This window comes from Pezoporus occidentalis, unplaced genomic scaffold (genome assembly GCF_034315485.1).
Source record: "Pezoporus occidentalis ecotype Australia unplaced genomic scaffold, CSIRO_AGI_Poc_V1 ctg27, whole genome shotgun sequence".
In the NCBI taxonomy this organism is placed as follows: Eukaryota; Metazoa; Chordata; class Aves; order Psittaciformes; family Psittacidae; genus Pezoporus; species Pezoporus occidentalis.
This window is the reverse complement of record NW_026914611.1, coordinates 9825396-9851845: the sequence shown is the minus strand read 5'-3', so window position 1 is coordinate 9851845 and position 26450 is coordinate 9825396. Positions and strand designations below refer to the sequence as shown.

The window sequence follows — 26450 nt, the reverse complement described above, 5'->3', positions numbered from 1 at the left end:
ATTGGAACATGGCAACCTCATTTATAGAAGTATTTTTCCAAATATTTATTTATTCATTCATTTGGGATATCTCTTTAAAACAGGTGATACTGTTTTATGAATTTATTTCACCGTGGAGCTCACGACTGAGGCTTTATTTGGCTCTTCAGTAATCTGTAAATGAACCAGACCAGCCAGCTGATGCTACCAGAGAAGTAAACGCAGCGCAGCGGGCTAGAAGCGCACGAGTACCAAACGAGCTTTGAGGTACACAAATAAGGTTTCCCACCAAACTAAGAAAGCCTCCTCCTCACCTGCCTCCTTCCCTTCCATCGCCGCCAGCCCGCAGGCCGCCCCGCCCGCCCCCCGCCCCGTCCCCGCGGCCGCCCGCCGCCGTTGCCGAGAGACCGAGGGTGGCCGTCGCCGCCGGGCGGGCACCGCCGCCCCGATCCACCGCGGGAAGGACGGCATACGAGGCAGGCACATCACCGTAACACCTCACACGCCCCGACCGCGCCATGAAGAGAGATGCTGGCGGTAGGTCGGAGGCGTCGGGCGCGGCTTGCTGCGCGGCTCTGGGCTCGGTACACGGTGGGCCCCGGCTCCTCCCCGCCCCCCTTCCCTGCCCCCTCGATCGGCGACCACCGCCGTGGTTCTCCCGGGGATGCTGGAGGTTCCCAAGGAGGGGGCAGGCGCGGCGAAAGGCCTTGGCCGGTCCGGTGGGGGGCCAGAGGCGGTGGCTCCCTGCTCACCGCCCGCCGCAGCCGGCCTTCCCCCGTGGTGGGAGGGGGCGCTCCGGTACGGCCTCAAGGCCTCCTGCTGCTGCTGCTGCGCCTGGGCAGGAGGGGGCTCGAGGGGGGCAGCCAGGCTCTCCGTCCCTCCTACGGCCTCCGGCGCACTGGGCCCCCTCCGCATCACTGAGAGGGGTGAATAAGTGCCTCAGTTGTTACTGAGGCAGAGCAGGCCCGTGGGTGAAGAGGCCCTTCCATTAATCACAGGCCGGGGGTTCACTAATTTGTGGGTGGTTGTGGATGGGGCCGAGTCGGGGAGGGTGCCCTGGGAGGGGGAAGCTGCCTCCCTGAGTGGAGGTTTTGTCTGCTTCACATTGGCTGGTGGTGATGGGGTTGGCGTAGCTGGAGAAAGCCATGTACCTAGGCCTGAACTCAAGTCTGTTCACTCTGCAGCTTCAGGGGTCTTGACACTGTTCATGAAGTGGAGAAGTGCTTTACATTTTTTTTGTTGCTGGCAACTTTTATTTTGGTACTCCTGCTAATATCAGAGATGTTTCTAGGAAGGATGGAGGCTTCTGACGGCCCATGTATGATTAGATTTAGCTTTTAAGTAAGCTATGAATTGGTTTGTTACCCATTGCTGAATTCTGAGTCACTCATAATAGAAAAAGTCATAGTGAGAAAATACAAACTAAATGTTGTTTGAGCCTTTTTTGTCGTAAGCACCTTCAATTTCCTGATTCATTTCATTGTGGCTCTCTCTTAATTTTCTTGCACAGCAGCTGCTTCCCGCCTGCCCTCTGAGCGGCCAACAGGGAAGTAATACATATTAACAATGAACTAAGTTTTGCTTCCTAAATCACAAAATTAATAAACTTTAATGGAGAGAGAAAAACATAATATTTCTTTGAGTTGGTCTTTGTGGCTGCTAGAAGACTCTAGCTCTCTTCAAGTTCATGCATATATATCTTTGTGGACTTTTAGGAGCAGTTGGGGGAAATTTTAACTGTTTGAGCTAGGTACTGTGTTTTAAAATGAAACTTTCAGGCTGTAACAATCAGCATGTCATTTGTGCTTTAGAAATATGGACCCATAGCCTTTTTGTTTGGAGCATTGTTTTATTTTAATCTGAGATTTGTTTCCTCACAGTTCATTCCCATTTAACCTGGACCTCAGGGAAATACAATTTACTCTGGTTTGACTTATTTTCAGTTTTTGGACATTGCTGGTACCAAGAAGATCATGTAGTCCTATGTGGCGTTAATCCAAACCTAGGTCTTGAATCACAAACACTTCAGGTCTTAAACCTTTACCACAAGAGATGAGTAGTATCAAGCTGTGTTGTAAAGAGAAATGGGCTACTGGCCCAAGCTCTGGAAGAGGTGTGAACTCTCAGATAAGAGTATCTTTTTCTTAAGGCATGAGTATCTCATGATATGAAAGAACTGTTATTGCCTTCTGAGGATTTGGGTTTCCTCCCTACCCACAAGGTACTTTGGAATTCAGACAGTTGTAAACAATATTTTTGATGTGTTTAGGAGTAAAGTAGAGGTGTTAACATTCACAGATTTTTTTTTTTTTTTTTTTTAACCTTATTGCTAATAGAATACTTCCATGGTTGCAAAATGATTTGGCTATTCTGTAGGTTTTGAGCTTGGAATCTTTTGGGAGGTAAAGAGCAAAGTCAGACTAATATGGGCATTATGTGTTGAATCATATTTCCCTTTCAGTCTTTTCCTGTTCTCCCTTTCTTTACCTCCGTAGTTTCTTTTCTTTCATTAGAAATATCCCGTATCAGTTAAATATGATAGATGCCCTGCTTTGGGAGATACCACTCCTTGACTATGCAAATTTTCTTGTTTATAGTAGGTAATTTCTTTCTCTTCATTTTCTGTGATATTTTCATCTTTCATCTCTTTTTTTCATCCCACCATGAGGTCAGTCAAGCAGTGGAACAAGATGCTTAAGGAAACTGTACAGTCTTCACTGTTGGAGGTGTTCAAGACCAGTCTGAAGTAGCCTGGTTAAACTCCAGTAGCCTGGTCTGACACCAGAGTTGACCCTGCTTGAGCAAGAATGGACTAGAAAGCTTCTGAGATCCTTGTGTCCTGTGTTAACATATGATTCTATGATACCAGTTTCACTTTTTTTTTTTCTTTTCCCCTCCCCAGATAAAGCTTTTAGGTTTGGCCTTTTCTTCATAGGGCATTACATTGAGTCATTCTGTTTAGGAAGGTGGTAGTACAGTAGCAAAGGTTATGGCTGCCGATTGTAGGAGCTGCCCTGCAATTTGCTTTAAAGGAAAGATAAGAGGGAAAAAAGGAAGGGTCTTAATTTTGTTTTCAGGATTTCAAGTTGTCCTGGGTTCAGCAGTAGCAGTCATGATTTTCCTGCTACTGCTGAGCCCAGGACACAAGTTTAAAATGTACAGGTGTTAACCGTTTTTCTGGCAATTCCTTACATGATTGTCCTGGGTTCAGCAGTAGTAGTCATTTTTCTCCTTGGTAGCTGGTGCAGTGCTGTGTTTTGACTTTCGGCCTGATGTTTTGGTTTGGCCAAGGACTTTGTGAGCCTCATGCTCTGCCAGGGAGGAGGGGAAGCCAGGAGGAAGCAGAGACAGGACACCTGACCCAAACTGACCAAAGAGGTATTCCATACCACAGCACATCATGCCCAGGATGTAACTGAGAGTTACCCAGAAGGGCTGGGACTGCAGGGTTGGAGGAGGTATCAGTCAGTGCCTGGTCAGGCTCGTGGTGGGGAGTTATCCGTCTGCTGGTGGTGAGGTGTTGTATTCTCTTCCCTTGTTATTTTCTTTATCATTGTTATTATTGATGGTAGCAGTAGTGGTTTGTGTTATACCTTAGTTACTAAACTGTTCTTCTCTCAACCCGTGAGAGTTGCATTCTTTTGATTCTCCTCTCCGTCCCTCTGGGAGTAGGGGGAGGGAAAGAAGGGGGGGGGAGTGAGTGAACGAGTTGCCTGACTGGGTTTAAACCACAACAATGATGGAAGGGGAAGAGTTTGGGAAGGGAAGATAATCTAAAATATTCAAATTTCTTAGATAATTATTTTAGCAAAAATCGTTAACAATGCTAAAAGAGTATAACCACTGTTTTAATTTATTTTTATTTAAATTATGAAAATATGTGTATACAAGGTTCTAGGCACAGTAACATGTAATTAGTGGTACAACAAAATCCCAGCAACATTAAAATCATTGCTTAAGCAAGCATACTGCCAGCCATCTGCCTACAAAGAAGCTCCTTTCCACCCCTACATCATTCTGGGAAGGATACTGTCATTCCTTTCTTTAAAACCCTGAAAACATAGCAGGTTACTAAATGCGGTGTATTTTGGAGAGAGGGCAAGCTGCTCTCTGAATTCTCTCAAGGAATGAATGACCTGTTGCTACCTGCCCCCTTGCTTTCGCAGAGGACTAAAACACAGTTTCCACTTGGAGATGAGTAGACTGCAAAAGCAAATCCCAGAACACTGTTCTTGTATTTTTTCCATCATGATTCTTACAAAGCACATTCTTCTGTCAGCTGTGAGCTGACAAGAAGTGGTGTGGTGAAATCTGCCATGGTGTGGTCTAACAGTGCTGTTTGAAATTTTTTCTTTTTTTTATGCATGTGTAGTTTATTCAAAAATATATCTTCTGGGTGTTAGAAGACTTACAGTAAGGACTTGATATGGCATTATGTTATAGTAGTGGTAGGCTGTGTATCTGACTCACATGAGATTTACTTTCGTAGGCAATGAGGTATTTCATTCTGTCTGCTGAGTAGGTCTGAATTATTTTGGCTAGGTCCGAGAAGAACTTACATTGAAGAAATAAATACTCTGTGAGCATTGTTCTTAGCTGATAATAAGACACAGGAGATATGTTGGGAGCAAAGAGCTGAAGTCAGACTCTTTATTTTCAGAGTAGATGTTCTTAATGTTGGCAGCCTTTAGCAATTGCTAAGCCTTTCCTCGATTTGTGAAACCCAGTCTGGTGTATTTGGTCTGGTGTCCTGTTAGTAAGTACAAGATGTCACCAGCTGTTCTTTCCTACCTGTATTCAAATGATTTGAAAATGTGAATGTAAGTGATTTTTAGGGTATTTCCTTCAGTATACCTTCTCTGTGAAGACTCCTGATTTGTCTTAGTAAATACTGAAGTTTGGTCAGCTATTAGCAGTATGTGTTCAAAATCATGAAGAGATCTTTTAGGACATTTAATCAGATGCAATAAGAATGCCACACAGAGAGAAAAAGTATTGAAAGTATTATTTTTTCATTGAAACTAGTTATGAGTTAATAACATCCATAGTGGCATGTGTCATGCAATTGCATCCATTGGAATTCTGCCTTTACCTTTCTGAAATTACATATATATGGACTGCCAGGTATAAAACTTGCTCATTTAAAATGTTTTGCAACATGGAAACAAATACTGAAATGCTGCTCACCACTTTGTGTGTCCCAGCTCTGGGAGAAGTTAGAAGGGGAGCAGACATTTTCAAAGAAGAGAGAATTGGTGTTAAAGAGAATGCTTGTAGGTGGCCAGCCCTGGGAGGACCTTCAGTCAGTGCTCTCATGATCACAGGTGAAAAAATTAATACACAGGGAGAAAAAGTATGTTAGAAGCCAGACAGTGCAGTTTCCAAGGATTTGTATGATTTAACTCTTTCCATAAGTTGTAGGTAGGAATACATGCTTTATTTTTCCATTTATTTTTCTGTGAAGTCGTTTCTGAACTGCTTTCTTTGTCTATCAGAGCACTTACAGGGATGTTTTCCTGGCTTTGTGGTAGAAATTTCATGAGTAGATTATGCTGTTTACAGTGAGTTTGCTTTATAAACAAGACACAGATTTCTCAGCTTTTGATGCTCTGTAGGATAAGATAAATTTTAAAATTTGTCTTCTGATTTTTGTGGGAAGTGATCTGCAGGAGTGTATTGTGGTTAGTGTGGATATCACAAACTGGGATTAGATCTTCTTCAGACTTTTTGTCTCCCAAGTGCACGCTTGGTCTGAAGTTCAGCTACTGTGCTGGCATACTTTCATTTCAGTAGAAGCTGTAAATTTAGTGGCTGGTTTAGATGGTGCAGTGGTTGCTGCAAGTTCAGAGAGTGAGGGAGATAAAGGCTGACCAAATGGATGTGAAGGGGCTTAGTGTGTGAGTAATTTTCTCTTTAGTTTTCTTCCTTTAATTTGTCCTTGCTTCTAAAAATATAGGAGACATTTCAAAGCAAAGATCACATTCTTCCCCGAGGAGGTTGACACCTGCACTGAGGATTTTCATTGCTACTGTAAAGAAAATTCTCCAAAGAAATGTGGAGGTAGCTCCAGAACTCCATGATGTTTTCCTGTCTCAAAACCTGTCTGCCCTGCACCCGATATTTTTTAAAAACTCTGGAGCTAGAAGTATATCCTAGAGAATGTATTAAGCCTTTCATGTTAATAATGGGTTGAGATCAAAGAAAGATATAATGATGTGTGTTGGAATCAATGTGGGAACTGCAGGGGTGCATTTGTAGCCAGGGTTAGGGAGGATTGCCTTCCTGTTAGCACAGCTTGGTGTGGTGTTCCAGCTTGGTGTGGTGTTCCCTGTGTGTCACATGCTGGAAGCTGTTCATGCACAGCTCCCTTCTTCCTGTTAATCTTTCAGCTGATTCTCCCTTGTAGAAACAGGTGCAAAAGGGATTGTAGTCCGAGAATTAGAATTCTTTACACACATGGTAAAGTCCTGAGGCTGTCTGAGGCTTTGTGTCACTTTACAGGAACAGACATGTAAAAGCTTGTGTGTTTCCCAAAAATAAAAGTAGTGAGAACAACAAAAAATTGCATAAAAGCTTGAGAGCAGCCATGCTGTATTTTGAATGATCTTGCTGAAGACCATTTCCAGAAGATTCTAGGTTTGTTGTCTTCTGCATTTTTGTCAGCAAATCTGCAGTAAACAAGCTGATTCTTATATTCCATAAACATTTATTCCCTTCCATTGGGTTTATATACATGGTGATTTGTTTATTCAAGGCCACCTCTTAAAAATAAGAACTCTGATCTCTTTAGTCACAGCATTTAAGTTTATGAACTAAATCTATTATGGACATCTAAAGTTCATTGTATTTTTTGTGCCCAGATCAGTTAAAAGAAAAAGATAAAGAGGCACTGGGTGAAAGGGTAAATGGGAATTTCATTAGAAGGATATAGCTAATCTTCCCACACGTCAGAAGTATAAATAAGCAATATTGAGAAAAGCGCAAAACCAGCAGAGCCTCTCTAACAGCCAGTTGATAATTATCTGTTTTCTTTCCCAAATGGACATAGCTTGTTATTTAGTATCATTTATTTAAAAAGAAAAATAAATCAGCTGTGGCTTGTTAGTGTTTCATATCCTGAGCCTTTTTCCATAATTATTTGTTGTACTTACTGATTATTTATTGGTGTTTTCTTTAGAGTTTACTAGGAGCACTGTCATAGCTATTACCAGAAATAGTAAACATAAAATTATTATTTTGTTAATTCACTGATTAGCTTTTTAGTAAGTTTCCAAAGGAACATAGTTGCAAGAAACATTTTAGAAAATGTTGTTTTATTTTATTTCCTAAGGTCTTAAGAAATGCAGTACCCAAAACATTGCAGTACACTTCTTATCAGTATGCCAAATGTAGCCTTTTTAAGGCTTCATGACCTCAAAAAGTACACTAGCATCTCTGAGGCTTCAAGCGTTTCTAGTTATGCTTTGGTCCAAGTAGGAAAAATAAGTGAATACATTAAGCTTAGAAATAAATAGGAGAAAGCAGGAAAACTGCTAAAGAGAAGGAAGTAATGAATTCAGTTATGAGAAAGAATTCAGAGCATAAAGCTTTAGCAAGGGGGTTAGGAGAACATACAGCTTGTATGGATATTATTTCAGTTTTCATTTGTTAGAGAAAGACAATTAAAAAAATTAATTTTACAATATTTACATATTTTCAGTGACAGCTTACCAGTTTTGTTATACTAAAGTTGCTGTGACTGACCATACAAATAAAGGTGTCAGAAGTTGATGCACTTGGTTTTTAAATACTGCACAGGAGATACGAGATAGTTGTGTATACCCAAGAAAGCACAAGGTTGTACTGACAACAGTTGTCATGATCGGGAATTTTTGTTTATTGACAGATGCAGAAGAACATACTGAAAAAACTTTGTAGAAACTTGGCAAGGAACTCACATATGGAGCTTGTCATGTCTGGAGAGACACTGTAGGAGAAACCACAAAAGCACTCTTCTGAAAATGTAGCAAGGGAGTTTCTATTGAATCTGAAAGAGAGACAGAGTAGGAGTCGATTCTGGGGGGCTTGAAAGAAGACATTTGCCATAACAGCTAAAAGAAGAGACAACCAGGGATGCATAGGTGCTGCAATGAAGCAGCAGCCTCTGTAGCTAGAAGTCATCTGAGACCAAGCACGTGGGTACTTCTGCAGTCCTGAGCCCAATGTTTCCTCCAGCTAATCACCTCTTACATCATGTCTCTTGCATTCATGTTGCAGTCATCATTCTGATGCTTGGGCCTGTAACTACCAGGGCCTGTAGTGATGGTACAAGGCACCAACAACTTTAAACTGAAAGAGGAAAGATTTAGGTTGGACATAAGGAAGAAGTTCTTTACTGTGGGGTTGGTGAGACACTGGAACAGGTTGCCCAGAAAAGCTGTGGCTGCCCTATCCCTGGCGGTGTTCAAGGCCAGGTTGGATGGGGCTTTGAGCAACCTGATCTAGTGGAAGATATTCTTGCCCATGGCAGAAGGGGTAGAACAAGATGAACTTTAAGGTCCCTTCCAATACAAACCATTCTGATTCTACTGTATACTAGTTTGACAAACTTTTCAAGAGAGTAGTCTACGTTTTTGCACGTACCAACCATGCTTGGTCCAGACTAGAGGTCCAGAAAAAGGTCCCAAGTTTTTTGCTTTCTCCTTCCCCCTCAGTTGCCTGAAAAAAAAAAAAAATCCCTAGGGGATTGTATTTCATGAATGACAGAGCTGTATTTCATCAGCAGATTCTTCTTGGAAAAGTTTATCTTCTCTATGTCTTTGGATTTATTTAGACACTGGGGTCTATGAACTGTATCAGTGGGGAAGCCTAACCCACCTTTCTGCTGCCATGGCTCAAGTGGCTGAGCATACAGAAGGTTCTGTCAGTGCCACCTACACAGGAATGCCCAGATTTGGCCTGATCTTGTGGAAACAACACATTTTCCTCAGTGCATCCATGTGCCAGCACAAGCCCCAGAGACAGCAAACTGTCAGGCTGTTGGATAGATAATGGCTAACATTAGAAAAAAAAAGTATTAGAAAAATACATGTTAATAGCAGTCTAGAGCAAAAAGGCTCTTCTAATTTCAGTAAAGAACATTACCATGTGTCATCTGTTTAACATTGCCTGTTTGCCTACAGCATGTTGGGATTTATCTTAGCTAGGGGAATAAATGGAAATGTCTCCAATAAATTAAATGGCCTTAGGTCAAATCTGTCCAATGATTATTCTGGGTTTAAGTTTACAGCAGTAGCATTCTTTGCATATTGGTACAGTTTTTCTGCCAGCTTTGCTAAGGTTCTGGTAATTGCTTGCATTACATACCTTTGTGTAATTTTTTGTATACTAATGACAGTCATGTCAGTGATCTCTATAGGCAAAGCTTTTTAATGAAATGAAGATCCTGATAATCAGTTAGTACAAAAGCAGTTTGCATAAAACCAGAATGCTTTAGGTTACTTATAAAACTGGTCAAAATGCATTATAAAATTGTTTTAGTGAATTAATGCCTTTTCTTTTTTTTTTTTTTTCCCCAAGGAGATTTCATTATTATAGATAACAGAAGTTAACTTCAGGATGCTAAAACGGAAGCAAAGTTCAAGGGTGGAAGCCCAACCAGTTACAGATTTTGGTCCCGATGAATCTTTGTCAGACAACGCAGATATTCTGTGGATAAACAAACCAGTAGGTATCTCTTTCTGTAGTTACTAATTTTAAGTTAAATGTGACTTTTTTTTGTTGAAGTAGGACTTGACAGAAGATGCCAAAATAGATATTTGTCAGAAACAAGTATTAAGCTATAGTTGCTAGTCTACCAGTTCATTATTTGCAATTAGTCCAAAACTAAATAAAAAGGGTTCTTTTGATTGTTGCAGACTGATGGGGATGATCAAGCAGTGTTTGTTAATGAGTTTGTCTACTGATTGGCAGCCATCCTTTCAATGTCTCTTGTTCCTAACATGTTTATTGAAATTAGAAGTCAATTTCATAAAAGGAGCATTTGAAAAGGATGTTTAAAGGACCATTTCATTGCTAAAGTGGTAGCCAGCAGTTGGCACTTTCGACTTTCAAATCTCACCTTTACATCACTTCTGAATATAAGTGTATTTTGGCTTGTTGCATTTTCTGGTATCATTTAACCTGCAACCTGCCCTAAGAAACAGATAGATGTAAAAGTATCTGGCAGCTTGAAACTGGGGACAGCTTCATTAAGAGTGTAATTATTGATAGAATATGCAATATTAAGAAAATGCCTTTACTTTGTGAATATGGTTATGGTGATTAAAGTATTTATTCAGCAGTCAGTGTGCATCTGGAATTTCTATATGTTGAATGATTCACGTTTTTTCAGAGAAGACATTTTCACATTTCTCTTAAGTAATGTATACTTCTTTACTTTGTAAATGCAGAAAGTCAGATACTGTGTAATAATACATGTTGTTGGCATTACATTCATTTGATGGAACTATCGTCTCATTTGCGGTTTGGGTGCCAAATCTCCTCAGCTTTGCTGCTGAGTTTTAACACACAGATAATTTACAAGACAACACCCATATATTTGTGCTAAATAATCTTAAGTAGAATGTTTATATTCACTGCTGTAACTACAAGTTCAAATGCAGAGATAAATCCTATGTTATTTGCCTGTGTTTCTCAGCACACAGTACATTTTTTTTGATGGAGTATTTTTTTTCTTGTCTCACTGATGGACTAGCTGTATATTGCTTAGCATGTCTAATAGCAGTGTTTTACTGTGGCAGAGGACAGATTTTATATCTACTACATTTCAATATTTATGCTAATTTGTTTAGCTGAGACAAGGTTTGAAACAATGTGGGTGTTAAAGGGACATAAGGGATCATCAGGTGCCTTCACTTCCAAATCAGTAATTTGGGCTCAGAGTATGGAAATAAGCTGTTCGATTCAGGCCAAATATTACACTTAGGTGAGTGTACAGTGAGTATGAAAATAGGTGAGTGTTCTCAAATCTTCCTGATACGAAGGTTTGAGGTGGTGTAAAGGAGTGTGGAATTTTTCCTCACATGAAAAATTGCTATAAATACACTTCAGTGATTTTTGTTTGGAGATTTTTTTTCTTGCTGAAGTGTCTGGTTTTATAGTTCTTCATGTCTTGATAGCTGTGACCTTGCTAGCTGATTCATTACACTTGCCTGGCTTCAAGATGTTTCAACAGTGTTTTGATATAAAAGAAAAAAAATCCACCTTAAACCCCTGTATTGATACATTCTGCACTGAGTAGCAGCCTTATTAATAAAGACGGTAGTGGGACTGAGACATAAGTAGTCATAGAAATTAACTATTCCCTTACAGCAACGGTATTTGTTTGGAACAAAAGTGAATCCTGATGTTAAGAAGTAGCTTTCTGTGACATAGTCTTTTTTTATATTTATTCTTTCCATAAATGGAAAGATGCTTTTAATCCCCATGCCTCTCACTCAATTTTTGGAATTGTAAACTGATTTAAATTCAGTTCATCTAAATGTGGAACTAAAATTTTCCACAGATACTTTCATTTACTGTATTCACCCAATTTATAACATTATCTAATTCCACTTACTGTGTTACACATAAATGTGACAAGTTGTCATTTGAAAAGAAATTGGATAACGAAAGCTGCAAACTAGAAAATGATAGAATCTTAATTTTTAGTTTCCTGGCTCTTAATTCTTGGTTTCTCAGTTATACAACCTCCCAGATTGACAACTAAAATTATATATGTATATATGTACATGTATATGTGTGTGTATATGCATAAATTAAAGTCAGGAGTGCTTATTTTTGGATGGAGATCTTTAATATGTGGATCATGATATAAAAGAAAACCACAAATGTGTGTTTACAAAAGTGGCAGAACAAGTTATGGAGGCTTAATATTTAACTCTTCTTTTGAACATCAAAGAAAACTCACAATGTCTTGTGTTCTTCTTCAGTGGGTACACTCTTTACTACGAATCTGTGCCATCATCAGTGTTATTTCTGTTTGTATGAACACTCCAAAGACCTTCGAGCATTATCCTCCTCTCCAGTATGTGACATTTACTCTCGATACTCTATTGATGTTTCTGTACACTGCAGAGATGATAGCAAAAATGCATATCCGTGGGATAGTTAAGGTAAGCATTTAGATAGTGCTCTGCATGTGCTTCAGAAAATGGTCTGAATATATACTGACTGTATTTGCTATTTGTTTTTTAACTTTTCAGCTCTTTCTGCTATGATTGGTTTTAAGTGCAGGCAATACAATGTCGTATAAACTGAAAAGACAGGCTGACAAAGATGCAGCTTTACTGCATATTTGATCCCCCAAAATATAATGCTAACTTTCATAATAATGGTTTCCTAATAAGAAATAGTTTAATAGTGTTAATACAAAGAATAAAACGAAAAATAAGCTACATATACATTAGCAAGAGTATTTTGTAAATGTCTAGGTATCCATATATGGATTTAGAAATTTGATTTTCACTTCAGAATGCTGGATGAGTTGTTATGTGGTTACTTAATTTAAATAAGAACTTATGTCTTACTGCAAGCTAAATGAGAAAGTCATTAGCATTATCAAATTTTTTTCTTAATATAAAACATTGGTAAACAAATGCTTCTGTTATCATATGGTTACTTTTGTAGCTGGACTAATTTGTGAAAGTAGATTTGATACTGGAGAAGGTAAAATTGCAGAATTTTTCAGTAATAATTTTTTATACCCTTATTTTACTCTTTTCAATTTTCTATAAAAAGATACAAATTCAGCTTACATACAGAAAACCCATTTGCAGACCTTACTGAAAATACAGTTATGTCACTGTTGCACAGAATAGGTAATCATTGTGTTATCCGTGAAAGATCTAGTGACTGCAGAGACATATGAAGTTGTACTTCTCTCTTCATTTTGTTCTGAGTTTGCAAATGGCATATTTTGTTCACTATCAAACTAAGCTATTATAGAATCATAAAATCATAGAATTGTTAGGGTTGGAAAGGACCTTAAGATCATCTAGTTCCAACCTCCCTGCCATGGGCAGGGACACCTCACAATAAACCATCTCACCCAAGGTTCTGTCCAATCTCACCTTGAACACTGCCAGGGATGGAGCATTCACAACTTCCTTGGGAAACCCATTCCAGTGCCTCACCACCCTTACATTAAAGAACTTCTTCCTTATATCCAGTCTAAACTCTCTCTGTTTAAGTGTTAACCCATTACCCCTTGTCCTATCACTACAGTCCCTAATGAAGAGTCCTCCTCCAGCATTCTTAAAGGCTCCTTTCAGATACTGGAAGGCTGCTATGAGGTCTCCACGCAGCCTTCTCTTCTCCAGCCTGAACAGCCCCGACTTTCTCAGCCTATCTTCATGCAGGAGGTGCTCCAGTCCCCTGATCATCCTCGTGGCCCTCCTCTGGACTTGTTCCAACAGTTCCATGTCCTTTTTATGTTGACACCAGAACTGCACACAATACTCCAGGTGAGGTCTCAAAAGAGCAGAGAGGCAGGATCACCTCCTTCGACCTGCTGGTCACACTCCTTTTGATGCAGCCTAGGATATGGTTGGCTTTCTGGGCTCCGAGCACACACTGAAGCCGGCTCATGTTCACTTTCTCATTGACCAGCACCCCCAAGTTCTTCTCCGCAGGGCTGCTCTGAATCTCTTCTCTGCCCAACCTGTAGCTGTGCCTGGGATTGCTCCGACCCAGGTGTAGGACCTTGCACTTGCTATGTTTACACTTCATGAGGTTGGCAACACAACCATGTCATCCGTCTGGATGGCATTCCTTCCCTCCAGGGTATCAACTGAACTACACAACCTGGTGTCATCGGCAAACTTGCTGAGGGCGCTCTCAATCCCACTGTCCATGTCACCATCAAAGATGTTGAACAAGACCAGTCCCAACACCAATCCTGAGGAACACCACTCGTTACTGGTCTCCAGCTGGACGTTGAGCCATTGACCACAACCCTTTGCATGTGGCCATCCATCCAGTTCTTTATCCACCGAGTGGTCCATCCATCAAATTGATGCCTCTCCAATTTAGAGACAAGGATGTTGTGTGGGACAGTGTTGAATGCTTTGCACAAGTCCAGGTAAATGACGTCAACTGCTCTACCCCTGTCCATCAGTTCTGTATCCCCATCATAGAAGGCCACCAAATTGGTCAGGGAGGATTTCCCCTTAGTGAAGCCATGCTGGCTGTCAGCAGGCACCTTGTTGATTTTCATGTGCCTTAGCATGCCTTCCAGGAGAATCTGCTCCAAGATTTTGCCAGGCACAGAGGGGAGACTGACTGGTCTGTATTTTCCTGTTGTGGTTTAAGCCCAGGCCGTAAATCAGAACCACGCAGGTTACCCCCCACCGCCCCCCTTTGCTCCCGAAGGGATGGGAAGGGGAATCGAAAGAATGTAACTCCCACAGGTTGAGATAAGAAGAGTCCAGTAACCAAGGTATAACACAAATCACTACTGCTACTACCAATAATAATAATGTTAAGCAAAATAACAAGGGAAGAGAATACAATACCACCCTCCAACCGGTATCTAGCCCGACCCTGCAGTGCACTAGTCCTTCCGGGTAACTCTCAGTTACATTGTGGGCATGACGTGCTGTGGTATGGAATACCTCTTTGGCTAGTTTGGGTCAGGTGTCTTGTCTCTGTTTCCTCCTGGCTTTCCCTTCCTCCCTGGCAGAGCATGAGACTCAGAAAGTCCTTGGTCAGACTAAACATTTGAGCAGTAACTAAAAACATTGGTGCCATCAGTTCCCAGTCTGAAAGTCAAAAAACACAGCACTGCACCAGCCACCAAGAAGGAGAAAAATGGCTGCTACTGCTGAACCCAGGACAGTATCCACCCCTTATTCCATACCATTCACGTCACTCTCAGATCCCACATTTTCAATATACCATCACTCTTATCTTAGTGCATGGACCAATCCCTATAAAGCTGCTGCGTCCATCTGGTCCATGATGTCAGGCTCCATCTCTTGTAACAGTCTTACAGAGCAGGAGAGACTGTGTGCAGTGTTCACACTCGTGAATAATCTGGCCAATAGCATCCATTGCTAAGTCCACCCCTCGATCGTGAGTCCATCTGTATGTTGCATCTCTGCCCTGATGGCTGGAAGTGTCATGGGCCCACCAGGCCAAAAATAATTCACTGTCCCCTTCAGCAGTTTCTGCAGCTTGTTGCTGGGGACTCCATATAGCTGCCTTCCATCTCCGATGCTTCCAAAGCACTGGAGGGGCCCAGTGGACCAGATACTTGCTCATACTGTCCCACACACCCTGCCACTCATGACTGTACAGCCTTGGAGAAAACCTCTTGGTCCTCCTCTGTCGTTGTCTAACCCTAGATAAGACCCAAACCCGACTCTGCTCAACTTTCTAAATCAGACAAAATGGTCGTGGTTAAAACACACTCTGTATGTGTGCCAACATGCTGATCCCCATCACAATCAGCAGGCAGGTCCCAAGGGTACCCAAAGGCCTTCAGAACTCTCAAATGATGCTACTGTACTTGTCACTGGAGCTGGTGTAGCTGCTGTGCTTGCTGGCCCTCTTACCACCAGCTTCTCTTTTTCTGAGTCCAGATCTTCTGCCTTGCTGGAAAGTGCTGTGTGGTCTCCTGCATCCTCCACTTGTCCTGGGTGCCCAAGGCTGGACCCAGCTGAGGCTCCCAAAGGTGGTATCTTACTCTCCACGTCATCCTGGGGCTCAGGCTCACGGGGCTCGGCGGGCAGCTGCTGGAGGGTGCTCTCGGCTGCCGCAGGGCTGGGCTTAGCCACGGGGCTTGGCTCTTCTGCCGCCTCCTCCCACTGCTTGGCAGCCTTCTCTTTCCCCTTCTCGACCGCCCCGACCTCCTCCACTGGCAGCCGCTCCCTCCTGGCCTCCATCCCCTCTCTTGCCGCCGCTTGGTCCCCCGGCCCGCTCTTCTGGGTGCTTTGGCCACTGGTGGCTCCTGGGGCAGCTCCCCCTCGGCTCCCCACAGCTTCACGAAGATGGAAGCGAGGATGAGGGCCAGAATGGTGAAGAGCAGTGGGACAGCCAGGTACAAGTCCACAGCCACGTCCATCCTGCCCTGCTGCCGAAACCTGCCTGTATTACAAGTAATTACCATAAAGTACAATGAGACAAAAAACTTAGCCCAAGGCCCCCAGCTGTTAAACACTAACACAGCAAATACCAGCTGCAAGTAAGGCACAACATGCTGAAACTGTGAGATCAAGAGCAACAAAATTGAGAGCCAATAAATCAGCATTGTGACGAGTGACTATTAATCCGAAACAATGAATGCTTATCACAAATACGATTATACATACTCCGGTCAGATCTGTCATCGTGCACCAGCAACCAAGAAGGATAAAAAATGACTGCTGCTGCTGATCCCAGGACATTTCTGAATTTCCAAATTCCTGATTATGTCGTCATACTTAACAAATATTAATAGTAAATATTAAAGTATCATTAATATTTAGAAAATTGCTGAAATAAGATGATTTTAAGAAAATCTTCATCTGTTGTGTAAGGCCAAAGTAATCCTTTGTGAAGTGCTGTTTCCAGCCACTACCTGTGCTCTTTTATTCAAAGATGTCCATTAAGCAGGTGGAGTGAGGGCATAGGATGGAGAATGAGGAATTATTGGTCAGTGTGCACACTTGAATGGTGTGGGAGTAACAAGTTACTGTACAACCAGTACAGGCTTTGCAAAAAATGGACACTTAGATACTAATGCAGAGAGAGGGAGGGGTGGCCAACAGTGTGACTGTTTTACAAAACTTGATTTCTCAGTCTTTGTGTATGGAAATAGAAACTTCATTCACAGTTGACACCTAGGGGCTATGAAGACTATGTTGCTGCATATTTTACTGTCTTTCACTGGGTTGGTTAAATTTACAGATATGGAATGGAATGGAATAGTTGGAAGGGACCTACATTGATCATCTAGTCCAACTGCCTGACCACTTCAGAGCTGACAAAAAGTTAAAGCATGTTGTTAAAGGGTGTTGTCCAAATGCCTCTTCAACACTGACAGACCAACCCAAGTGAAATAAGGCACTGTTTAGAAAACTGTTAGCATTTATTAAAGATGTTTGTAAATGAAACATCTTTATATGAGGAAATTTATTTATAAACTGTAGTCCTAATTTATGTGCATTCATGACTTTTAGTGAACATAGGATCAATGAATGTATTGCCATATGGTTCTGCTAAACTTTACCATAAGTCAGTATTTCTGTAAAAGGCTTTGGAGTGGAAATGCTAATAAACTTTTGAACCATGATTAATGCAGAATTTTAGTCCAGTGAGAAATATTTTATTAGGTAGCAAATACTCTGTTACCTGGAGTTTATTAGAAAATACATAATAAGGTGATTGCTGGAATACCTGGAGTATGAAAATTTGCAGGCAAAGTTACTTTGTTCTTTTTAATGTAGTTGATCTTAATTCTTTCATATCATGGGCACATTTTCCTGAAAGTTTCTCAGATTTTGGCATATCATCCTCTTTGGTTATTTTGTTATATGGAATGCCTCTTATTATTTGGGATCATAAAACTGGAACTTCCATGTTTAGCTTGAAATTATCTTTATTTCACTGCCTGCTACTGGTGATTTATATTTCTATAAAGAGTCTAAAAGTTTAACATGTATGCAACCATAATATACATCAGTTTTGTGAGTGAAATTATAGCCTTTTAAGAAATACATGCAATTTTTTCTCACCACAGTACCACACTGTATACCAGTGTATAAAATGTAATAAATTTAGTGCAATGATAAAACTTACTGAATTCAATTTAACACTGGTGTTTTCATGATCCTTTTCAGAATTCCACTTTCTTCAATTGATCCTAGATTTGTTTGCATGAACTTTATTTCCCAGAGTGTAAATAGAGTTCAGAGACTCTTTGGTTCTGATTTCTTTCATGTCTCAGGCTCCTTGGTCAGAAAGAGCTCTTGTTATAATCAGCTGCATCAAGGAAGCATTACGTGCAGTTTACATCTGCTGCATAACTTATTGATTGGCATGCTTCTGGTAGCACCATGAATTAACTACTGTTTGTGTCTGTCAAAATAGTTCAGCTTGTAACCTGACTGACAAGACTCATGGTCCCTCAGAGTAAAAGCTTACATTTACGTGCCCACTTGCATGTCACTTACAAACATGACTGTATGTGCTTGACGTAGGAAAGTGTCCAAAATGATCTCCTCATTGAAAAATGGGGGTGAATTAGGTAACTGTCAAGCTTAAGACATGTGACATTAGATGAGCATCAGACTTCTGAGAGAAGTCAGGGAGCCTAACTTGTGGCGCAAGAACTTTGCATTTCTTTTAATCAGTGTGATGCAAGAAATACCTTCTGTTTTCTAATAAGGTGTATTCTGAAGGTTATCTCACATTGGTATGAACAAGGTAAGGATACCTTACATTAAAGGTGTCTTTATTGGAAGCTTTTACTTTCAGCCTTTGTGTTAGGAGATGGAATAAGGAAAGAGAGAAATATTACTGATAAATGCGGGTATTAGACACAATTGCACTTGTGGCATTCTATATAATAAAATAACCAAAGAGGATGATATGCCAAAATCTGAGAAACTTTCAGGAAAATGTGTCCATGATATGAAAGAATTAACATCAACTACACTAAAAAGAACGAAGTAACAGAGGTCTCATGTGAAATTTCAGCTTCTAGGGAATTGGAGATAAATGGATATTTTTTCACTCCATGGACAATGTGAGGGTATATGAACTTATTTTCATTTTACCACATCCTCATTGCAGCTTCTAATCACAGTCATGATGGTATTAGAAAACCTACATTGAAATCATGTTGCGAAAAGGAGGCATGCTTTATCCTGTTTTTCAGTTAAAAGATTGTAAAATAAGAAAGTGGGAGAGTTCTCTCTCCTGTCTGTTAAAAAAAAGCCTATTTGACACTTATTTTAGTATCATCATCTGAAAATTAGAATTTTTTTTATATAGCTCAAGTAGTGCACTGAGTTTAATAGAAATGTCTTTCTTTTCACTGTGCAGTTTGTGACACATGTCAGCTAACAAAGGAGATTATTGAAAGTCGGAAGTAATGGCCCTTGACATTTCCCCCATTGTTAAATCAATTACATTCCCAGCAAAACATTTGTACCAGCTGAAGTAGTTGTGAGTGGATTTGTCAGACTTTATTTCAGCAGCACTGAGCACTACTCACTAACTTCAGTACCCCTGCAAAGGGGCTGAAGTGAATGGTTGCACCATTAGCTTTCAGCACTCTTCATGAATTCATGCAGGAACTGAAACAAAGCTTAATCTTCTACCAAAGCAGTTGCGGATAGATGGGAGCCATTTCCTTTGCTTCTGCCTAGTACTAAAGGCCAGATTACTGAGTTAACTTAAATCACTGGCTTTCAGTTTGTCAGGTGTTCCCAGGCAGTATTTGCCCTGTGCAGGGAGCACGTTTTCCTCCTTTTTCTGATAGGGGCTTTGTTTGCTGTAGTTGCTATCTGCTCATGAGAAGAGGATGGAGGAGAGAGCAGGCTGGTGCCTTACCTCAGCCATGTGTGCTTTATTCTGTTCATTCAGTTCTCTTCCAATATAAGGAACTTTCCACCTCTTGTGCAAGCACTGTGAGGTGGAGATGGGCTTTTTATGCTGTAATGAAAAACTCAGGTTGCCATGATCTAAAGGGGGGTCTGCAACTGTTACTGGTGGCAGTAGCTGACATCCATTTGTGTCTTCTGCTGCTTTTTATCTTTGCTTTCATGAAATAGACTTTTGATCTTAAAATACAAACACTTTTAGTAGCATTCATCAACACTAATTTGAGGGTCTGCAACTGTCTGTAATTCATTGTGTCTAAAATAGGCTCCTCCAAAAGGTAATTTATCTGGCCTGTTTCTTTCCATTGACTGAAAGGGAAACTTTACATAGGCTGACACCCAACCTTTAGGTCTCTCACAGTCAACAATTACTCTGACTCATTATTGTAGATTTTTTGTCAATGGACACTACAGAAAAACTGACAACTGTATGCCAGCTTATTCTTCAACATGGCAGTTATGTCATTTATGCTTAAATGAGTTTCTTCTGTAATCATCCTAATTCAGAAGTTTGTCCTGAGTTATGGATTACAGAACTGTTGTTTTACTGTACCTCATTACAAATACCTGTTTTGCTGCCTTTTCAGTACTTTTAATATTGAACATTCCACTTTCATCTACAAGAATGGAGAAATTACGAGTTTAATCCTTCTGATGATTGATGGAAATATGAATTGAATTGCAGTGAAACAGTGTCAGCTGGCTCACCAGCTTTTAGTATCTTTGTCAGGGGAGTTTATGCTACATTACAAACTGAAAACAGAAGGTGGAAATTGTGACATTACTGTGCTCTGTGACTTTAGATACGCTGTCTACCCATGGTGTGTAAATGAGTTAAGGATCAGGAAGCTGTGTTATTTTCAAAGGTCAGGTAGTAAAACAGAATATGTGGCTCCTGTCATCCCATGTCAGCATACTCTGGTGTGCTTGGAATGGCTGGTGGTGAAAGCTTAGTTTCGGGATGTGCAAGTCACAGACAGGAGTGAGAACTCAACCTTGAGGGGAGGGATGACCAGTGGAATTAGTGGCAGGGATGAGAAAATGACAAGATGTTTTGGCTAAACAGAGTGTAATTATGTGGAAGGAAAAAATAAAAAGAGAAAACTACTTACATGTGGTAGTAAAAAGCTCACAGAACAAACATGAAAAAAGGCCCAGTTAATTTAAGATTTGAGGATTTTGGGATTATAAAATAAACATTATTTTACATATCTATTAAAAATATAATTCTTTAGTATGTATAATTGTGTTGGAAACCTAGATGTGCAGTGTAGGTCCCATGCTATTCTGTGTTGCCAAAAAGTATTTTATTTCAAATTGTCTTAAAATTTAACCTCAAAAATACTGTGGTATTTTGGTGTTGGCAGCTGTGATTGTCTTAAGTATTATTTCATAGCAAACAGCATTAATATCCATTATTTGAATAAGACATTCAGTCTACAGAAGTTGATTCTTCTGTCTCACCTTTTTCCTGTGTTTGTCAGCTGCTGGTTTGCTAAGTGCATGTGTCCATCACAAGGACATCTGTTCCTGGCCTCCTGGAATCATGCTGCTAGTGAAGTGCTCCTATGCTGCTTCCAGTCACAGGAAATTAAAAAAAAATTAAAACTGATTATCATGAGGAAAACAAATACGAAGTTCCCTGCAGCAGAGTGCTGCCTGTGGGCCAATGAAGGTTAGAGACCATGGTGCTGGAATATACGTACCTGTTTCTATGGTTACTTGTGCCTGGTTTTGTTGGAGCATTTATTACAGGAAACTAATGACTCATATTACACAGTGGGGCTTTTTTCACCATTTTTGCATTAAAGTATTAGAAAATCAAAGGCATTTCAGTTACTTAGTGAACTTACACAGGCAGTATTTCTAAAAGAAAAATGGTAATTTTTCTAAACAGTCAGTGGGTTATGGAAATTTTCAGTGAAAAATGTTTTTTGGGCATGGACTGAAGTATGTGTCCATATAAGACTTAGTGACTTACCATGGTAAGTGAAATCTAACTTTAAAGTTACCAAAAAAAAAAAATCTATGGCATACTGACTTTCATAATTAATTTATAAATTTCTCTTTCAATATACAGACCACTTAGATGAAGAAAACTTTTTGGTAGTGTTATTTTTTTCTCTTTCTAATAGCACTTTCAATGATTACTTTAGAGGTTGGTTGCTTTTTTTTTCATGAAAGTAGCTATTATTGAGAGATATTTTTAATGTATTGCTTTGTGTCAGGGTAAAATGACATATAATGGGATAGCAGTGAAATCAACATATTGGATAACATGTATTCAGATAGGAGGAGAGGGAAGTTCATCCCTAACGTGCCTTTTTATGTTGAAATTTGCATTTTCAGGGAAGTCTGCTGTAATTAAACAGCACTGATACTTTACTTTATTCTATGTTATGCTATGTTATTTTATTTCATTTTAATGCCCATGTTGTCATATCTCTTAATTTGAGAGAATAAAACAGGACATCAAGATGAAAAATCCTACTGATATCCAGATCCCTGTGGAAAGGAATAAGAACATTTCTATGCAGCTGTATTTTCATGAAAATGACAAAATATTTGTAGGATTGTTAAGGCAGTAAGCTGAATGTAAAATTTCATTTCAGAGTATTGTGTTCTCCATCACTAATATAAATACTGCTTTGTTACAGCTATCCTAAGATTGTTGATTTGATAAACTTTTCTTAGTTTCTGTAGTATGAAATGGATTCTCCAGCTTTTAATAATGCTAATTACCAAATGATAAAATCCTCTTTCTGAAAAGTGCCTCCTTCTTATCTATTCCAACTTTCATCATTGTGGCTTTTTTCGGTTGAAGGAGAGCTGTGACTGACAATCATAAATCTGAGTTTTGTCATGTTAGATGAAACTGTTTGGATGTCAAATTTCCCTGTTCAATCTCCAGGCAATATTTGATGCCTTGGGGTGAAAGCTTTCACCTTGAAACATTTGGATCCAGATCTTCCCAATCCAGCCGCCGTAAACACTGGATTTGGTGGATGAAGCACAGCAGTGTTTAACACACATAACCTAAAGGCTACAGAATACTTCCATCATGAGCAGATGTCCATGCATGTGGAACTAGATGTAGAACTGGAGTCTACCTCAAGGAACTGTCACCTTGAGGAGATTGGCTTGGATTGCACACAACTAGAGAAGAGTCTGGGTTGGAAAGGACCCATGGAGATGGTCTGGACCAACCTCTTGCTCAAAGCAGGGCTTTAATTTGGTTATCCAGGGTCCTGTCAATCTGCATCTTGAGTATTTCCAGCAAGGGAGATGCTAGCACTTCTCCTGGCAGCATGTCCCAATGTTTAACTGTTCTCACAGTGAAGACTTTTTTCCAGCACACTTCCTGGAAACAGTGAGTGCTCTTCCAGGTAGGGGAATCCTATTAATCCTCCTCATGATTATCCATTTTTAGATTTGCTGAACCCTTAAACATCCAAGGGAGCCAAGTTAGCTAGTAAGGCATTACTTACAACACTGAATACAGATGGCTAATGAGCAGATAGAGAGGGAAATGAAATTCAGGCTTCCAGTAGTAACCCATAAAATTTCTCTGCAGGGCATCCTGGCACCCAACTGCAGCAATAAAGCAGTGTATCGAGAAAGCAGCAGCGTAATACATCAGCAAAGCTCCCTTCCCCACATGTTCTTTAGCCATACCTGCTGTTGGGTATTGGTAAGAAGGTACTGGCGTCTGCCCTCTATTGACTATATGATAAGGCTGTGCCTGCCATCTCTGAATAGTGGACAATCTGAATTACTTGCCACTCAGATGAACTGAGATGCTCTACAGTGATTGAGCTGCTGTGGGAAGTGTGTTCAGGCATTCTTTTCCGTTGCTTTGTGGACCTGGTCATTCCCTTTGATACTTTTTTGTACTCAAGGGAGGGAGTGTTGTGTAATATTTTCATGTTTGTTTCTGGTTTGTTTTTAAATTTTGAGTTTTGGTTTAAAACACTATCTTTAAACTCTCCCATTCCCAGCCTTTCTCCTTATTTTACAACAAACATTGTTACAAGTGATAGGGCAAGAGGAAATGGCCTCAAGTTACACACAGAGAGAGAGGGGAGGAGAGTAGATTGGATATTAGAAAAAACTTCATCCCCAAAAGGGTTGTCAAACATTGGAACAGTCTGCCCAGGGAAGTGGTGGAGTCACCATCCCTTAACATATTTAAAGGACTTGTAGACATGGTGCTTGGGAACATGGTTTAGTGGTAGACTTGGCAATGTGAGGTTAACATTGGACTTGATGACCTTAAAGGTTTTTTCCAACTTAAATAATTTTACAAACAAGATCCTTGTTTGCCTGTTTAAAAGTCTTAATTCTTACTTCATGGCCAGGTTTGTTTCTTCCTTTAGGCTTTTTGGTGTGGGCTTTTTTTTTGTTTGGTTGGGTTTTTTCTCCTGTTGGAAACAATGAATGAGATGGTGAATACTGTAAAAGCCTCCTATTATAATGTGGAACATGAAATAACAAAGTTTGTTGAAATTAATTACATAAATTAACAAAAATCTAGTGTGCCTTGAAAACACATTTGAGACCGTTCTTTAATGAATGAAATAGCCCTCCATCTTCATTGATGATTCCCAAAATAAATGTAAAATCACAACAAAATCACTTAAAAAGATTTTTTTTATTATTATTGCAGATGATGAAGTAGTGGTTTTGTAGAGATCATAGCTGTTTTGTAATGATTGGAACTGTGTGTTGTGTGTCTGTAGCATTCATGACATCACCCTCTAATCCAAAGGACCAACAAGAGCTGTATTTCACTGTTTTAATTTAGAAATAGTTCCTTTGTTTTCTGTGCTGTAATAGCAAGTGATTTTTTCATTTTTTTTCTGGCATAGAATACAATATTACTATAAATACTACATTGCAGGTTATGACCAAGATAAATTGTGCACTGGGTGACATGATCGGAAGCATCTGATGATGGAGCAGTTAAGTGCAATGCATGAGTAGTTGCAAATTGAACCTGTTTAACTCAGTGGTGATAAAGTGAGATAACACCCACTATAACCATTTAAACTTCACACAGCAATTCTGTTGACTGTTACAAATCAGCTGCTGTTATGTGAATATACTTTAAGTAACTTCCCTCACTGTGAATGAAGACACTTGATGAGAAAATAAGACGTACAGAGATGAGGTGCTGTATGTGGTCCCCCCTCTTATTCTTCTTTTCTCCCAAATACTGACTTTACAAAATAAAATAAAAGTTGTTTCAATTTCAAGTGCTACTATCACTGTTGCAGAGGGCTAACTTGGAGGTGACCATCCATTTTAAATTATGCCAGTTTTAATTTGGTTATTAACATAGTCTTAGTTATTAACATAGTTATAGTTATTATAACATAATAGTTAGTTATAACATAGTTATAGTTATTAACATAGTCTTAGCTATGTTAATAGCTAAGCAATCCACAGTTTCCTTAGTTTTCTGCATGGATCATCGTTTTACATTTACAGAAGTACTTTCAGTTAAGAGATGGCTAGGATATGATGCTTGAGCCATGGCTTGCGTATATGGCTGTGAGCCATAGAAGATGGGTCAAACTTAAACAGGGGAGATACAGGCTAGGTCTAAGGAAAAAGTTCTTCATTATGAGGGCAGTGAAGTGCTAGCACAGGTTGCCTGGAGAAGCTGTGGATGTGTCCCTGGCATCCACAGAACACTGTCCTAGCAGTGTTCAAGGCCAGGTTGGATGGGTCTTTGAGCAACCTGGTCTAGTGGAAGATGTCCCTGCCCATGCAGGAGGGTTGTAACTAAATGATCTTACTGTCCTTTCCAACCAACCCATTCTAGGATCGGTTTTTAGTGTGTGTTTTGCGTCACACAGAGTAAAAGATGGACTGGTGTAGTAGGTAGTATGGTTGAGAGTCATCTGTTGGTCCGAGGTCCCACTTCAGCCTGTCCCCAAGAAGCTGAGAAATTTCAAATCTCAGAAGAAGGAAGAAAGGGGCTAATGTTTGATGCATGAGCACATTTGAGAAGTATTTTTATACTGGGGGGATGGGAGAATTCAGAACAGAAGTCAGAGGCAGCTTTTCTTCTTGATTAGGCTGTATCTCTTCATTCTCTTTTCTGTGTAAGGAAAATGTTGACGGTATTTGACAGTTGAGGGCTGGGTTATCCACATCATTCTGCTACTGAACAGACCCATAAACTGCAGGGTTTTAATGAAATAGGGAAGGTTTAAAGTTGAGCAAGAAACATACATGTACATGTGACTGGATAGAAGATACATAGCCTGTCAGTGTGTGTATGTATATCTGCATCTGCAGGAGGGAGAAAGAGGTTAGGCAATCCCTTCAGCTCTTGTTTCATTTTCTGTCCCACTCCCACCTATGAGCCCTGTGGTGGTTGTGTGAATTAAGGGAATGGGGAAGGGAGGGTGGGTCTTATTTCCCTAACTCAGCTGTGCCTTCTTACAGCCTGCTCTTTTTGTGTTATAATAACCATAGCGTAGGGGGGAAAAATCGTACTCCCGAATTCTGATTCCCTGTATTCTCTCTGTTTCCTCCTGTGCATTTATGCTGCTCCAAAAATGCCAGTAAATGTCAGCCTCCACCCCTAAATGCTTATTTGTGGTGCTGCGGGAAAGAGCCCACAGGGTGATCTGAAAAATTTGCTGGAGCTGTTGATATGCTTTATCTACCAAACCACACGAGGCATTCAGTGACCATGCTAGAATAGCAAAGTAGCTGGTACTGAATTTGCTGTCTCCTTGTGTTTGTACCATCTTTCAGCTCTCTTGTTTGTCAGAGACTGAGGCAAAGTGGGAGACTAAGGTTCTCCTAATGGCAGACCCAAGTCTCTAG

At 40.3% G+C, this 26450-nt stretch overlaps 2 protein-coding genes across 2 annotated transcripts in view; one reads left to right on the top strand and one right to left on the bottom strand.

The window, feature by feature from the left end:
* The first annotated feature begins 335 nt into the window (after positions 1–335).
* The window catches only part of NALCN (sodium leak channel, non-selective), a 237819-nt gene continuing 211704 nt past the window's right edge, over positions 336–26450 (top strand). Inside the window, exons 1-3 of the mRNA XM_062624700.1 lie at positions 336–516; positions 9538–9684; positions 11952–12134. Of these exons, the coding sequence (XP_062480684.1) occupies positions 9577–9684; positions 11952–12134 (291 nt within the window). The 5' untranslated portion in view covers positions 336–516; positions 9538–9576. The remainder of the gene's footprint in view (positions 517–9537; positions 9685–11951; positions 12135–26450) is intronic.
* Positions 14769–16340, bottom strand: LOC134166665 (uncharacterized). The gene is given in 3 exon segments (XM_062624535.1): positions 14769–14780; positions 15576–15962; positions 15965–16340. Coding segments are annotated over 3 exon segments (705 nt in total). The 5' UTR covers positions 16271–16340.